Source organism: Bos taurus, chromosome 11 (assembly GCF_002263795.3).
Source record: "Bos taurus isolate L1 Dominette 01449 registration number 42190680 breed Hereford chromosome 11, ARS-UCD2.0, whole genome shotgun sequence".
In the NCBI taxonomy this organism is placed as follows: Eukaryota; Metazoa; Chordata; class Mammalia; order Artiodactyla; family Bovidae; genus Bos; species Bos taurus.
The window spans coordinates 101,362,850-101,379,804 of NC_037338.1; the positions used below are offsets into that span (position 1 = coordinate 101,362,850).

The following is a 16,955-nucleotide window of genomic DNA, read 5'->3' on the forward strand; positions in this document are numbered from 1 at the left end:
TGAGCACAGTGCCGCAGAACTACCTAAATTTCCTTTATATAATAAGTTTGTGTTCTGCTTGTGTCCTAGTTATTCATTAGACCTGGCTAGAATTTTGATCCTGTATTGCAATTAACGTGCCTTTCTCTTCTTTATTTAAATAGCCGTCAGTACGTTGACTGAATCAACTTTGAAGAATGTCCCTCAAGTGGTAAATGTGCAGGAATTGAAGAATAATGCTACAGCCCCCTCTGCAGCAGTGGGGTATGTTACTGCCTCATTAGCGTGTTTAAGCCAGTGAATCATTCTGCATAGCGTAGGGCTGCCTGCAGGGAGCAGCAGTGCTGTTGTCCCAGTGTGACTTCTTCCTGCAGAACTTGAGGTCACAAGAGGAGCGGAATGGACAGCTAATCTCAGGCACACAATTGGGTTTCAGGAATTGTCCTCTCCAACTGGCAGTAACAGTTGCCTCATAAACTTTCAAAGTCTTGGTGTTACGTACTCAGTGTGCCGTTTGCCGTATGTAAGTCTGCATGTGGTACACGCTACAGTTATTAAGTCAGGTAAGGTGGACGGTTTGATTTATTTTTTTAAATACTCTTGGGGCTCCTGAGTTGACACTTCAACTCTAATGCAGACTATTGATTCTAAAAACCCAATGATGGTCTCTCCTCCCTTCCTTCCCCTCTCCAGGCATTTGTGTTTTTTCAAGTTTCTCATATTGTTTGTATGAAAAAGCAGTGGTTTAAAAGGCAGAAGCTCTGTTTGGAGACTTCCAGTTTCTCCCCATGCCACATCTAAGAGCTGGATCATTGCTGCCAGAACTGACTTTTAAGTGTGAATGTGTGTTTAGAATTCAAGGCATTGACTCCCTCCCACTGGTGTGGGCAGCACGGTTCATAGAACATGCCCGTGTCCTGTTGCTCCCAAGTATTTTGTAGCCAGGAGCTGTGCAGTGTGGCTCAGGGAAGAGTTGAGGGCTGTATCCTCAGTTTGAATGTAGAGATCGTGAGGACCAGGGTCATTCAGGGAGTTAGTGTCTGGTGCCTGTGACTAGTCCAACTGCAAGAAGAACAGCCACTAACCCTGTGTTTTTTCCAGTTCACATTAGCCCTCTCCTCCCCCACCCCAGGTCTGCTCACTGTTCTGTTTTGGCTTTATCAAGTGGCCCTACTTCACTAGTCCACTGGCCTTCTCTTTTTTCCACATTGGCCCATTTATCAACACTGCCAGGAATTTCTTAGTTATCTCAGGGCCATGCTAACAGCCAAAAACAAGCCTAGCTTTCCTATCTTATAGTGACCTTGAAGCTTTGGTATGCTGTTTAGACCAAGATGGCATTTGTGGTTGTTGTGAATTTCTCAAGGGAAAGAACTATGCATTAGAGTTTGGGAATTATAGCCAGATTCCTAGTGTAGGGTAGGCAAGGAAAAGCCACCGCAAGGCAGAATCTTACATAAGACAGGAAAAGCCAGCTTAATGGTGAAAGAAACATGGTCTGGTATTTCTGGAATATTTTAGCTGTTCTCACAATATGTGAGAAGCACCTCTTGATGATTTCCTTTATCTTATCTCAGGCTGTGTTTTCCTCCAGTGATTCATCTGAGCTAATCATCGATATGAGCTTTGTTAAAGGAGCAATTCTGGGTTTGCCCTTTTTTCTGACTTAAGAAAAATAGACATAGAAGTTTAAAAAGAGTTGAAGAAACTCTTCTTTTCTCCACAGAATTGGACTCTGGTTATTATTTAACTTGTATGCCCAGCATGGCACCTGGAATGTTGTTTCTTTTTATTATTCTTGTTGAATTCTTGTTGAATAATAGGTGAACTAAGCACAGTTGGTAAGTGGAAACTGATATTTACCACCTTCCCTAATAAGAAAGCTTGAGAGGGAATTATACTCATTATAAAATCACTTACTTTCAGATTCTGTTAAGCAGTAGTTTCCTGAGTGTTTTTTGTATTTGCTTGTTTTGTTTTTGTTTTTGGTGGCACCTCACGCCTTTGTGGGATCTTAGTTCCCTGACCAGGGTGGAACCCCATGCTTCCTGCAGTGGAAGCATAGTCTTAACCACTGGACTACCAGGGAGGTCCCTCCTAAGTGTATTTTAACTATTTAATTTTGCATTTAACTTCTCCTGAGTAACATCTTAAAGAGATTTATTATAAGATGCGGTTATATGTTTCTGCCATTGGTATAGCTTATGTTCACTGGCCTCACCCCACTCACCCCTTATATTCACTGACCAGCCAACCTGTTTGCAGAAAGAGGGCTTATCTGGGGCACACTCATGCTAGTTAGACTCCTCTCCAGCGCTCAGGCCCTTGATTCAGCAGATTCCCAAGGGGTGTCTGCCATGAACATGATAACGCCCTGGGTATTTGGGGTTCAGTAGTCAGTAAGACCAGAGAAGGCGATGGCACCCCACTCCAGTACTCTTGCCTGGAAAATCCCGTGGACGGAGGAGCCCAGTAGGCTGCAGTCCATGGGGTCGCTCAGAGTTGGACAGGACTGAGCTACTTCACTTTCACTTTTCACCTTCATGCATTGGAGAAGGAAATGGCAACCCACTCCAGTATTCTTGCCTGGAGAATCCCAGGGACAGGGGAGCCTGGTGGGCTGCTGTCTATGGGGTCGCACAGAGTCGGACACGACCGAAGCGACTTAGCAGCAGCAGCAGCAGCAGTCAGTAAAACATACCAAGTCCCCACGTTCACGACACTTAGATGTTAGCAAGAAGGCAGCCCCTAAGCTACCCATTTCACATCAGTTATTTAACTGTAGTATAATGAGTTTGATGAAGGAGAGGTACAGGGTGCTAAGAAGGCTCACAGTGAGGCAGTCTGGGGCTGACGAGGTTGGGAAGGAAAGATGTTTCAGCTGGAAGTTGAGCGGTGACCAGAAGTTGCCAGGCAAAGTGGAAGAAGAGTGTTATAAACAGGAGGTGCAGGATCTGTGAAAGCCCAGACCTGGGAAAGGGCAGAGCAAGTCTGAGTGCAGGTGAAAGGCCAGTTTGTCTAGAGTTCTGGCAGGAAATGGAAGGTGAAGGAAACAGGGCCAAATGAGGTGAGAAATATGGTGGAATTTTTTATTGGTTTGTTGTTTTCCAAAACACACCCAGATCGTCATTCCTTTCAAGAATTTTGGCATTCGGTTCTTCGTTCTTTCTACAAATACTTAAGTAGCATTTTATATATGCCACACACTGTTCTAGGTGCTGAGAATAACACAGTTAACCAAACAGACCCTGCCCCCCAAAATCCCCAAACCTTGCCCTAGTCACAGAGAGACAGATGACAAGTAAAATTCATCTAAATACAGTATTTTAGAAGGGGATAGGTATGACGGAGAAAATTAAAGCAGAAAAGGGGTTTAGGGGCTTTTGTCCAGACATGGTTGCAGTTTTAAATAGAGGCAAAGAAGGTGCTTCTCCTACGTGACTAATGACTAACATGTCTCAGAAATACCAGACCATATTTTTTTCACCACAAAACTGGGGATTCTCCTGTCTTATATGTTGATAATACTCTGCCTTGCAGTGGCTTTTGACATTTTACATTTGAATAAAGACCAGAGAGCAGGCTCATGAATATCCTAAGGAAGAAAGCCCCAAGCACCAGGCCTGTAGTGAGAGCTTGTCTGGCAGGTTCAGGATGAAGCCAGGCAGCCCCTGGTGGCTGGAGGGAAAGAGGAGGAGAGTGGGGTAGGGCCGGGGTACAAATCCAATAACATCTGGTAAGCCTGCTTGAGGACCTAGCTGACAGCTGGATGCCGAGTAACCTGATCTAATTTACATTTGCTTTTTTAAAGCAATTTTAGCAATTTTTAAAAATACTGGGCCATAATTAACACACAGTAAAATTTACCTTTTTGTAGTCTAAAATTCCACGAGCTATGATAAATGCAGATTATTTTGTTGACCTGTGGGTTTGGCAGGAAGTTTCGGTTCTTATATTTAGAATAGATGAGAAGGGCTGGAATGAAGAAGAATAAAAAAAGGGAGAACAGTTAAGAAGCTTTTTCTTTTTTTATTGTGGGTAAATATATGTATAACAAAATTTATTATTTTAACCATTTTTAAGTGTACAATTCAGAGACATTAAGTATGTTTACAGTGTTGTATAACTGTCACCCCATCTGTTCCAGAACTTTTTCATTATCTCATACAGCAATTGTACCCATTAAATATTAACTCTTTATTCCACCTTACTTCTAGTCCCTGGTAACCTCTAATCTACTTTCTGTTGCTAAGAATTTGCCCTATATGTAGTATTTGTCCTTTTATATCTGGCTTATTTCACTCACATTTTTAAGATTTATCCATGTTGTGAAGTGTTAGTCGCTCAGTCATGTCTGATTCTTTGTGACCCCATGGACTGTTTGTTATCCACCAGGCTTCTCTGTCCATGGAATTCTTCAGGCGAGAATACTGGAGTGGGGAGCCATTCCCTTCTCCAGAGGATCTTCCAAATCCAGAGATCGAACCCAGGTCTCAGGCATTGGAACAGATTCTTTAGTGTCTAAACCACCAGGGAGGCCCATGTTGTAGCATATATCAGAATTTCATTCCTTTTATGACTGAATAACATTCCACTGTATATATATATCCTGTTTTACTTATCCATTCATCTGAAAGTGGACACTTGGGTTGAGTTGACTACTGTGAATAATGCTGCAGTGAGCATTGTTGTACAGCCCTGAGTCCCTGCTTTTCAGTTATTTTGGGTAATGTTTTAGGAGTAGAATTGCTAGAGCATATGGCAGTCTACTTTCTGAGCTAAGTGTAGTTCAAACTTTTCCAAAGTAGCTGCACCATTTTACATTCCCAATAGCAATGTATGAAGTTCCAGTTTCTCCACATCCTCACTAATATGTGTTATTGTCCATCTTTTTGATTATAGCTATCCTAATGGATGGACATGGTATCTCCTTGTGGTTTTGATATGGTTCCCTGTGACTAATGATATTGGATGTCTGTGTGCATATTAGCCATTGTGTCTTCTTTAGAGAAATATCTCTTTAAATCCTTTGCCTGTTTTTAAATTGAGTTCTTTATCTTAATTGTTGAGGTGTCATTTTCTTTTTTTTTTTTTAATATTTATTTTTATTTATTTGGCTGCACCAGGTCTTAGTTGAGGCACATAGGATCTTTGATCTTCGTTGAGGAAGATTTCTTTTTAGTTGGAGCATGCAAACTCTTAGTTGCAGGATATGGGATCTAGTTCTCTGACCAGGGATTGAACCTGGGACCCCTGCGTTGGGAGCAAGGAGTCAGCCACTGGGCCGCCAGGGAAGTCCCAGGGTGTCATATTATTTATGTAATCTAGATTCAAGTCTCTTATCAGATATATGATTTGCAAATATGTTCTCCCATTCTTTGTGTGGTTTTCACTTTCTTAATGGTGTCCTTTGAAACAACAGTTTTTAATTTTGATGAAATTCAATTTATTTTTTTCTTTTATTGCTTGCACTGTTGGTGTCTGTTATATGTTTAAGAAACTATTGCTTCATGCAGGATCATAAAGATTTACTCCTGTGTTTTCTTCCAAGTTTTGTAGTTTGAACTCTTACATTTAGGTCTTTGATATGCTTTGAGTTAATTTTTGTAAATACTGTAATTTGTGGTCCAATATCTTTCTTTTGCATGTGGATACCCAGTTGTCCCAGGGCCTGTCTGGTGGCTCAGTGGTAAAGAATCTGCCTGCCAATGCAGGAGACATGGTGCCATCCCTGGGTTGAGAAGATCCCCTGGAGAAGGAAATGGCAGCCCACTCCAGTGTTCTTGCTGGGAAATCCCATGGACAGAGGAGCCTGGGGAACTACAGTCCATGGGGTCGCAAAGACACGACTTAGTGACTGAACAACCACCACCACCCAGTTGTGCGGCACCATTTTTGGAAAAAACCTTTTTTCCCCTTGGCTTGTCTTGGTACCCTCGCCACAGTGATTGGTTTTCTAATGTTAAACCAATCGTCAGTAATAATGTATTCAACTTTTTAATATATGGTTGGACTCAATTTGCTAAAATTTTGTTGATAGTTTTGCCTCTGTCTTAATGAGGGATATTGGTCTGTAGATTTTCTTTTCTGGTTATGTCTTTCTTCCATTTTACCTTCAGAGTAATACTACCCTTATAGAATGAGTCAGAAAGTGTTCCTTCCTCTTCAATTTCCACTAAGAGTTTCTGTAGCTTGGTTACTATTTCATCCTTAAATTTTTGTAGAATTCACCAGTAAAGTTATTTTGGCTTGGAAATTTCAGTTTCTTTAGTACATATATGACTGTTAAGCTTATCTACTTCTTTGGTAGTTTGTATATTTCAAGAAATTCATTTCACTTGACTTGTTGAATTTATTGGCATGTTTTTCATTAATAGTCACTGATTATCATCCTTTAAATGTATATAGATTTTATTTTCCTCTTAATAGTAATTTGGGTCTTTTTTTTAACCTCATCAGTCTAACTAGAGTTTTATCGATTTTATTGATCTCAAAGAAGCCAGCTTTTGGCTTCATTGATTTTTTTTTTTCCCCTTCTTGATCTTTATTTGATTTTCCTGCTTACTTTGGATTTTATTTACTCTTCTAGTTTCTTAAGGTGAAAGCTAAGGTCATTAATCTGATGCTGCTCTCTTACAACACAGGCATTTGGTGCTATAAAGTTCTGTCTAAGAACTGCTTTGGCTACCTCCCACAGATTTTGAATGTTATTTTTTCATTTTCATTTAGTTCAAAACATTTTGGGTTCTTTGTATACATATGGGATATTTAAAAGTGTGTTTCTAAATAATTGGGCATTTTCTTGATATCTTTTTGTTATTGATTTTTAATTTAATTTCATCACGGTTAGACATGTTTTGTATGACTTGAATTCTTTAGGTTTTATGGAGACTTCTTCTATGACCCAGAACTGGGGTCAACAAGGTTTTTCTTTTTTAAAGGCCATACAGTAAATAATTTAAGCTTTTGGGAGATACAGTCTCTGCCTCAACTACTCAACTCTGCCATTGTAGCCTGAATGCAGCCATAAACAAAATGTAAATGAATGGGCATGGCTTTATTACAGTTCAACTTTATTTACAAAAGCAGGCAGCTGGTCTATTGTTTCTAGTTTGCCAATCTTTGATCTAGAATGTCAGTCATCTTGGTAAATGTTCTGTGCCACTGCTCTTATTGGGTGGCATGTTCTATAAATGTCAATTAAAGTAGTTCAGTTCAGTTCAGTCACTCAGTCTTGTCCGATTCTTTGCGACCCCATGGACTGCAGCATGTCAGGCCTCCCTGTTCATCACCAACTCCTGGAGTTTATCCATTGAGTCAGTGATGCCATCCAACCATCTCATCCTCTGTTGTCCCCTTCTCCTCCTGCCTTCAATCTTTCCCAGCATCAGAAGCTTTTCAAATGAGTCAGCTCTTCAAATCAGGTGACCAAAGTATTGAAGTTTCAGCTTCAACATCAGTCCTGCCGATGAACACTTAGGACTGATTTCCTTTAGGATGGACTGGTTAGATCTCCTTGCAGTTCAAGGGACTCTCAAGAGTCTTCTCCAACACCATAGTTTAGAAGCATCCATTCTTCGGTGCTCAGCTTTCTTTATAGTCCAACTCTCACATCCACACATGACTACTGGAAAAACCATAACCTTGACTAGATGGACCTTTGTTGGCAAAGTAATGTCTCTGCTTTTTAATATGCTGTCTAGATTGGTCATAACTTTCCTTCCAAGGAGTAAGCGTCTTTTAATTTCATGGCTGCAGTCACCATCTGTAGTAGATGATGATAATCTTCTGTCTGATTATTCCATCAGTTAATGAGAATAGTGTTGGTATTTTCAAGTGTAGCTATGGATTTGCTTATTTTTCTTTCAGTTCTAGCTTTTTTTTTTGCCTCATTTGTAGTTCTGTTGTTAGTTGCATAAATGTTTAGGATTGTCACATACTTTTGATGAAATGGAGGTAGATGTATGTTACAGTGCCATTTTCTGCCTGTGGTCCTTTGATTTCTGTTTTCAGTTGTGGAACAGAACATTTCAGGTGAATTTCTGATGATCTCTTCTCAGGTGCATACTGCTAGTAGAATACCGTCATCCAGAATATGATAATTCCAAGTTTGGTGTTTGCATCTCCTCCTGAACATATCTAGCTGTTGATTTCCATTGTTTTGGTTCATGATCATGTACAAGTCTTTGAACACATTTATTTAGCAGTATACTGTCCTTTTCTGCTTGCTCCTTTAGATCATGGTGGATCTGATTTAATCAGTTCGTTTACTAGCTGAGTGCATGAACAGCATTTATTTCTCTGCTGGGTCGTCATGTGGCCCAGTGTGTAAATACTGTGAATCCTAATTTTGCATGTTTGGGGATTTAGGACACCCAAGAGATTTATGGCTTTATCACAAATAAACAGAAGAATAATTGCACTTAGTCTGCTTCATGCATGATTTAATCTACCATCATATCATAACTAAGTTTGAGGTATAAATGTTCTAAAGTCAGGTAAATTGCTGCTTTTATTTTTACTCGTAGTTTTTTTTAGCTCATCTTTGAGAAAGCATGAAAGATTTGTACCTCCCTTGTGACTCTCATGAGCTGCAGTCATTTTCCCACCTAAGGTTGCTGTGTCTGCCCAGGGATTTCTCAGTCCCAGCCTCTCATGCATACATTCCTTTTCTTGTTGGAGTGTAAGTAGATGGGGGGGCGTCCCTGTGTACCTGCTCAGTTGAGTATCTCGGGGGACCAGTGTGCATTTCTTCAGAGAGGCGCACATTTGTAGTTGCTTCTCTCTTCAGTAGGAAAATAAAGAGGGTTTTATTGAAAACAACTGCATTTTTTTTCCTTCTCTCTGAATCTAATAAAGTTTGGGAAGATTTTCGTGTTATTCCAAGAGAGTATCCTGAGGTAACTGTAAGATTATTAAGATGTTTGATAATTTTTTCCCATAAGGCATGGGTTTATTTTTGTCTTTTCTCCCACAAGTTAACTTTTTAATGGAAAATTGTTAATCCTCCTTAAGCGAAAGTTCTGAGAAATAAAACCAGATGCTACAGTTGTTACTGCTATACCTATCAGTCAGAGGAGCTCTGGACGGAGGACAGATACGTTGATGAAAAGAGTTGCTCCCTGGAGCCACGAATAGAGCTTTGTGTTGAACAGGGGATTTTTTTTTCCCTCACATATTTACACTTAAGTGGGCTTCCCTGATGGTTCAGTGGTAAAGAATCTGTCTGCAGATGCAGGAGATCCAGGTTCAATCCCTGGGTCAGGAAGATCCACTGGGGAAGGAAATGGCAACCCACTCTAGTATTCTTGCCTGGGAAATCCCATGGACAGAGGAACCTGGCAATCCATGGGGTCGCAAAGAGTCAGACATGACTGAGCAACTAAACAACAGCAACAACAAAATTAACACTAAGTAGTTATTAAAATAACAGTTCCATGCATACTATGTTCAGGGATAACAAAAGATGGTGAGAACTCTTTCTACGTAGACAGGATGCACTTTTCATATTGACACCACAACAAAAGTGCAGGTTGGGCACGGAGCTGTGGTATGGCTTAACTCTCCTGTGTGCGGACGTGGCGAGCTCTCGGGGCTGGTTGCTATGAGAAGCTGAGAGCTCTGCTTTGAGAAGATCATATACACCCTGTCGATCCTGATGAACATTTTCTGAGACTTGGAAAAGAGAATCAGGAATTTCCCACATGGTCTGGAATGGTGGTGGGTGATGGGGAGGAGGTGGAGAAAGCTTTCTCTGCAAATAAGAAAAAGATCTACTTCTGAATATCCATAACTTTTTTTCCTTAAAATTTCAGGAAGAAGATACATTTTAAGGTCATTGCTTTGACTTTTGCTAAAGACCAAATTTCATGTAAAGAATTTATTCTTCAATCAGAAACATGTCAAATGATTTTGATTAGGGTCTGAGACATCTGTGTTCTACCCCAAAACTGGTATTACCTTTTTGCACAGAAGGTGGCTTGGGGTTGAGGATGAATTTCCCCCAGTCATGCCTTGCTCCTGAGTGCGTGCTTTGTGTTTTCCAGTTCTTCAGGGCCGTACTCTGCAGCCAAAACGCCTCACCCGGTGTTGACTCCAGCGCCTGCCAACCAAGCTAAGCAGGTAAATTGCTGATTTTTGCTTTGCTAATGTGACATGCAGTGACTGTCCTTGTAACTGAAGACAATCTGGTACTAAGTCCCCGCACTGTTTATTTTTTATTTACTTTAAAAAATTTTTCCCACGTCTTTTAAATAAACTCTGAAAAAAACCTGTGATCCTTTCCCCACAATTTATGACGGTTTTGAGCTAGTAGGTCAGTCAGGACCCGATGATGTCTTTGTTGACCATGTAATATTCTGCATCTGGTAATCTTGGGTCATAATTCTCTGTATGGAGGGTATCTGTATGGAGTTCAAGTTTACTTTCATTTGTCTTAGTTAACCCATACAACAGCCATATAGACAAGACAGATGTTCAGCTACGTTTCACTAATGAAGAAACCAGGGCTCAAGTGACTGACGCAGGCTTCCACCGGTAGTGAATGATGGAACCAGGGCTGGAACCCATCTTCCAGCTTCTCCCTGCCCACTGCTTTGTTCATTGGACCTTTCAGTATCAGCCTCCAGGGAACAGAGTCTTCTGCTTTCTCCTATCATCCCTGTTTTTCATACTTTGCATCTTCAATGATGTTTGTTATGTCTACTTGCAGGCTTTTGCCTGATAAACATGGTCTCTTACAAAAATAGGTTATATTGTAGACACTTAAACAATCCAGAAAAAAATAATAGGAGATGGCGGAAAGGCAGATCAAGCCCTCTCTGAAACTTTCCCTAAAAAAACCTGGTTTCTCTGCTACTCAACTCCGTCTCTAGAAAGGTCATTTTAGACTGTGTTTGAGATTGACCCTCAGAACTTGCCTAATGTGAGTTCTCAGACGTGGCCGTCTCCTCCGTAGTTTGCCCTGACTTAACATGGCGCTTCAGCAGTTCTCAGACGTGGCCGTCTCCTCCGTAGTTTGCCCTGACTTAACACGGCACTTCAGCAGTTGGCACTGGTCTTTCTCCTGGAGCTTCCCATCTTCACCTTGGAGGACACGTGGCGAGGCACAAATCGTAACAAACAAGAGAAAAAGAACACTGACTGGAGATGGAGAAGTTGGGCAGTTTGGCTTCTTAACCTTACTATAAGTTTTGTTGAGAGCCAGGATGTATTTCATTCATTTACTTCTTCCTTCATTTGTGTTTCAAACACACTGATGCCTTTCATGTGCTGAGCAGTGCGTTAGGCGCTGCGGAAGGAACTGCAGGCTCGGCAAGCAGGACCCTGTATTCTTGTGCTTGTGGAGTATCCCCATCTCTGAAGTGATATTACATTTAAACATACTGACCTAAATTGAAACTGAAGAACAAAATTTAACTAAATAGAAGTGTTTGTGCTTGCTTATTTTAAATTATGTTATCATTTCACATGTTCCTTTATTCCAGAGACTGTTTTGTAGGTCACATAAATGTTTTCCTCCTATTACAGGGATCGCTAATAAATGCCCTAAAGCCATCTGGGCCCCCGCCAGCATCCAGTCAGTTGTCATCTGGTGATAAAGCTTCAGGTCAGTTTGCACTTTTGTTTTAGTGAAAATAAAAGGTGAAAGATGTTTTCCACAGAAGAATTTAATTGTTCTAGATCACAAAGGCAGTTAATGTGAAATAAAGTAAAGACATATTTGAAAAGCCTCAGGGGACATAGAATCTCCAGGAAGTGCCCTTTGGCAGCCCTGTAGGCTTCTGAAATAGGAGAGCAGTAGGAGAAAGCCTGCCTTTAAATGTTTTTCCTAAAAGAAGCACCTGCCTTGTTGGATATCGAAGTTTTGAGAGAAGTGGATCCAAACATTGAACTCTTATTTCTTCTACTAAAGGGAAAGAAAAACTCTCTGGGTTTTTAAGGACAATTCAAAAGCCAGTAAAATATAGAAAGTAAAATGGATCCGTTACAATATAAATGGAGAGCCTCCCTGGTGGTTCAGATAGTAAAGAATCCGCCTGCAATACGGAGACCTGGATTCGATCCCTGGGTTGGGAATATGCCCTGAAGGAGGGCATGGCAACCCACTCCAGTATTCTTGCCTGGAGAATCCCATGGACAGAGGAGCCTGGTGGGCTACAGTCCATGGGGTCACAAAGTCAGGCACGACTGAGCAACAAAGCATAGTACACAAGAAGAAGATATAATCCAGTATTGAAAGACTGTAGCTTCACATGCTTCCAACACTCAGGCCTCTTCACTGAAATTAGCTTTTACAGTCACCATAAAGTGCTCTGAGCAGGCATCCTTGCTGGCCTGAGCCCACCTCATGCAGAAGCGTGCTTGTGCATCCAGCCTAGCTTAATGTAGGCCTCTTCTGTTGGCTCCTGTCAGAGCCCACTTCACTTGGTGTGTGTCACTTTTTGCTTCAGGGCTCTTGTGCCACCCACAGCCCAGCATTCTCCCTGTGCTCTGAACTCCAGCTTTTATTTTGATTCTTGCTCTCAAGTGGGTCTTTAAGCTAATAAATTCTGTCAGAGATGCTGAACTTCACACGAGTAGCCTGCCTACCATAATCTCTACATAGTCATGCTATCATCCCAACTTCCTCTGTAGTCAGAAGCTTTCTCATTGCATATTGGGTTTATCTTCAGTAAATATTCCTCACACTCAGAAGAAAATCATTGTGTAGCCAATGCTGTATTCTAGAATTCAGACTAATGCACAGTTTTTATCATATAAGCCTTCCATGAGAAGGCTGTATGTAGCTCTTCTCGACTAGGAGCTAAAACTTTAACTTAGAAGCGAAATTTTAGTGCAGTTGTCAAAGACTTTTGAATCATTTAAGATTTAAATTAAGAAGTTTGTTTCTATTTCTGGCTAATATTTTAGAAGAAAGTTTGAAAGATTATATATCCTAACCTCTTTCAAGGATTTTATTGAAGAGTTTTTTGTCACTCTTGAAATTAAGAATCAAGAACATCTCAGGAGCAGTTAGCATGACTTGGAAAGAAATTTCTAAGATTCGTCATTCAATGATGATTGTGAAATATTCGCTCTCATTGCTAGATGTCCTTCTGTTTCTACTTGCCAGAAACAGACTTTTTTTGAGCAGGAAAATTTCCCTGAAAAACACTATTTAAGAGTTTGCAAAAACTCTAACAGCAACAAAAAGTCATCTCTGAAACCTCTATAGAATAATTCCCTTATTAATTAATAATGGAAATACCTTCATTGTTTTCCTGATTTTAAAACTGTTACAGGACCACAAAAAGTCTATGGTGTGGAACTATATAATGTAGAAAATGTGTAAGTTCCCTATTCCAGAGATAACAGCCCTCAAAGAATTGATGTGTATCTATTGGTTTCTTTAAACAAAGATAGCCATATCCTGTATATACTGATCTGTAATCTGTCCCCTCTCCTCCCTCCCCCCAGGAAAATATCATGTTTATCTTTTCAGATCTGGTACAAGTCTGCCTCTCTCATTTTAATCCATTCGCTGTACGGTTGTACCCTGTTAAGTTTTTACCAATACTCTGCTGATAGTTCAGATTGTTCTTAACTTTTCAAAATTATAAGTGAGGCTACATTAGACATCCTTGTACACATCACATTGTGCTATAGTAGTGTTTTAGATAATTTTGCAAATCTTTACTCCATACTTATATAAAGAGAAGATGCTTTTTCTTATTGTTTGGGTTGGTTTGATTTGGGCTTCTCAAATATCATTCCCCCAGCCCCCTTCTCCTTTTAGAAAGAGAGGGAAAGGTGGGGGAGAGAGTGTGGGTAATGCCCCAGCCTGTTAGCAAGCAGCCACAGTACACCAGATGTGGGGAAGATGACGGACTACACTTTAACTCTCCACATTTCTCTGTGTGACAGCAGTCGCGTTACCTCTGTAATAAAAAACAAAGAAGCAGACCTGTGATTAACTAATAATAATACAAGAAGTCTCTGGAAAATACAGAGATGCGGTGAGAAAGCCAATAGCCATGAAGTTGCTACTCAGAGATATTTCACATGACCTGTTTCCCCTTGGAGTTTCTTTTCCTTTGATATATATCACATTTCAGTATTTGCAAAATCTACTTTTAAAGCCTTAAATTTGAACTGCACTCCAGTTACTTTGAGGTCTTTCCTGGAAAGGTAAAGTGGCATGCCTTGGTTTGAAATTGACAGTGACGGGGCCAGAGAGCCCATTCAGAGACCGTGAGCACGGCTGAGTCCTCACTCGCCCCTTGACTGCCGACCTACAGGAAGCACGTGACCTGGGGCTGCGCTTTGCACGGCACTACGCATTCAGTGCCGCAGAGAATTAAACTAAAATGGTGTTTGGTTTTTTGTAATGCTCTTATTTTTTTCCCCTAATTCCAGGACCAGTGGCAACCAAGATAGAAACAGCTGTGACTTCTACCCCGTCTACTGTTGGGCAGTTCAGCAAGCCTTTCTCATTTTCATCAGGGTCAGTTGTGAACTTAAGTTTTGTGGCAGATCACCAGCATCCTTATAGATTGCTTCTCAAATCTTATAGTCAGTGGGTATACTTATATGAAGCCAGAGTTCTTATCTCCACAATGACACATTTAATGATAGTGGGAGTAGCTTAGTGTCCTAATGTAAATCTGTTTCCCCTTTTCCGTTCAATTCTATATGTGTGTTCTTACTGACTTGTTTGTTTTGTTGTTTAGGATAAGGCTTGTTTGGGTAGTGGGTCTGTGGTTGCTCTAGTTTATCACACAGATCTTTTCATTCTGACACCATCTGGCAGCTGGGTGAGACCTTGGATTGGCTTCGCTGCCCTGAGGGGTCATGTTGTACTAGACTGCTGAGCAATCAAAACAGTGGCCATTTAAGAATTTGGGTTTTATGTAGATGTGGGGAAGTCCATTTCTGTTTCATTTTTTTAAAAGTGATGATGTCTGTACTTGTCAAATTGAGTTACTTTTAAAAACAAAAGGGTCTTCTAACCCTCAGTCCAAAGGAAGTTCTTATTAATGTTGGAGGGGGTGTACCTTTTCACTATGCTGTGAACACTCATCATGAAACCGGTGAGAGTTGGCAGAGCCTCTCTCTGCTTGGGGTGGAGTTAGTCTCTGTGTGGCTGAGATAAATACTCATCCAAAGATTGTTTTCACCGTGAAGGGTTGCACATTCAGTTCCGTTAGAAAAGCCTCAAGCTCTTCCAGTTTATGCTTTGTAACTGGAATCACACTAACCACAGTCTCTTTTCCCTGCTGTGAGTTTGTTTCTTGAACACCCTTCTGCCTAACACATTACGAGAAAGGAGGGTGTTTGAATAGAATTTCAAGGGGGACATTATATATATTTTCCTGTAAATCATTATGTTTTCTACTCCCCAAAGGTAGTTGGGAGCACAATTTTAGAGAGTAGGTCAGTTCCAGGAGCTATTGCATCTTTTAATTAATCTTTACTTCTGTGAACCTGATAATCTTCTTCCCGTCTTTAAAATAACCTGCAGAGGTTTGGGTCATGGGTCAGTTGCTTACCTCTGTTACATCAAATTTCTTTACCAGAGTTGAGACAAAGAAAGAGATTTGTTTTCTTTTTTTTTAAGGTGAAAAAATATTTAACACATCTTAGGTGGTCTTGGACCATTTGATGAAGCCAGTGACGAATTTAAAAAAAGAAACCTAACTCTACTCTTTACTGTTACTTACTCTGTTTGATATGCTTGGCCCCTTCTGTTTTAAAGCTTTTTATCAGGTTGGCCAAAAAGTTCATTTGGGGTTTTCCATAACATCTTACAGAAACACCCAAATGAACTTTTTGACCAATCCAATAGTTTTTAATTTGCTATTTGAACTTTTCTCAGAATGAGTACTCCATTCTGGCTTAACTGGTGCTGGGTTTTCTTCTTTGGCTATAGTGTCTTCACTCACAGTGTGAAGAAAATGTACAGAAAGAGAGGAGAGGATGAAAAGAGTCGGAAAGGTTTTTGAGGGACGTTTCCTGGCAGCCTAATGGTTAGGGTACAGCTACAGCGCTTTCATTTCTGTGGGCTGGGTGCGGTGTGGGTCAGGGAAGTGAGATCCCACAAGCCACTTGGTGCAACCAAAATTTTTTTTTTAAGTTTTTGAACCAAATTTCCCAGCCAAGGACTAAGCGTTTTATCCGAACAGCAGAGACGGTGGCTTCCATTTCATACTGTCTGTTGTCTCCCCCAGTGGCATGTGCTGTCCTGATGTGCTCCCTGGGTGGGTCATAGGCTCCTCCTCATCTAGCCCGTCCCGTCTCCCTCACTAGGCAAGACACCCGCTCCGGCCACCATCCCAAGGCACAGTCCTAGTGCTCCTTCACTTTCCTTGAAATAGGTCCCCACCCCCTCTACCATGGAAAGCCTGGCTGTTCCGCCAAGGCCTCCTCACTTGCTGCTCCCCTCTCACCTCACGCACAAATCGCTTCCCCTCCCCCCCACCCCAGCTTTGAGAGCTCTGCTCTGCTGCTTCAGAGTCAATGTGCTTGTTGATATTTATCTATGGATTGCAGGTCCCTGGAGAGTAGATTATGTGAATGAATTATAAAATGTACTGTTAAAAGGGCAATGTTGTGCCTTAAGTCTGTTCACTTTTAACTTCTTTTCTTCCACCCCCTAGGACTGGCTTTAATTTTGGGATAGTCACACCAACACCGTCTTCTAACTTCACTGCCACACAAGGTACAGTCTCTGCAGAGTCGCCTCACTTTTGTGTTTCCCTCTAAACAAGTGCAGGTTTGAGGGGGGCAGGTTGGTTGACATTTTACTTGCTGCCGCATCTTGCTTAAAGTATCTGCAGTGAACTTGGTGTTGATATTATGCATTAGAAATAGGCTAGATTTAAGAAACTAGGGAATGACTTTTGTCTTCATAGTTAAAAACTCAGAAAGGGTTTGCTTTTAGAAAGGCAAGGCTGTGCTTTAAATGTGAATGTTTACATGCAAATTAAAATTTCTTT

The 16,955-nt window shown here is 40.9% G+C and overlaps 1 protein-coding gene across 4 annotated transcripts in view; it reads left to right on the plus strand.

Annotated features, from left to right (window-relative positions):
* Positions 1–16,955, plus strand: part of NUP214 (nucleoporin 214) — a 90,987-nt gene that overhangs the window by 39,491 nt on the left and 34,541 nt on the right. For 3 of the 4 annotated variants that reach the window (XM_005213418.5, XM_010810496.4, XM_024999248.2), the window contains exons 24-28: positions 144–243; positions 10,026–10,101; positions 11,509–11,587; positions 14,377–14,464; positions 16,617–16,678. In XM_005213418.5, the coding sequence (XP_005213475.2) occupies positions 144–243; positions 10,026–10,101; positions 11,509–11,587; positions 14,377–14,464; positions 16,617–16,678 (405 nt within the window). The remainder of the gene's footprint in view (positions 1–143; positions 244–10,025; positions 10,102–11,508; positions 11,588–14,376; positions 14,465–16,616; positions 16,679–16,955) is intronic. The other variant, NM_001205443.1, reaches the window with a different exon arrangement.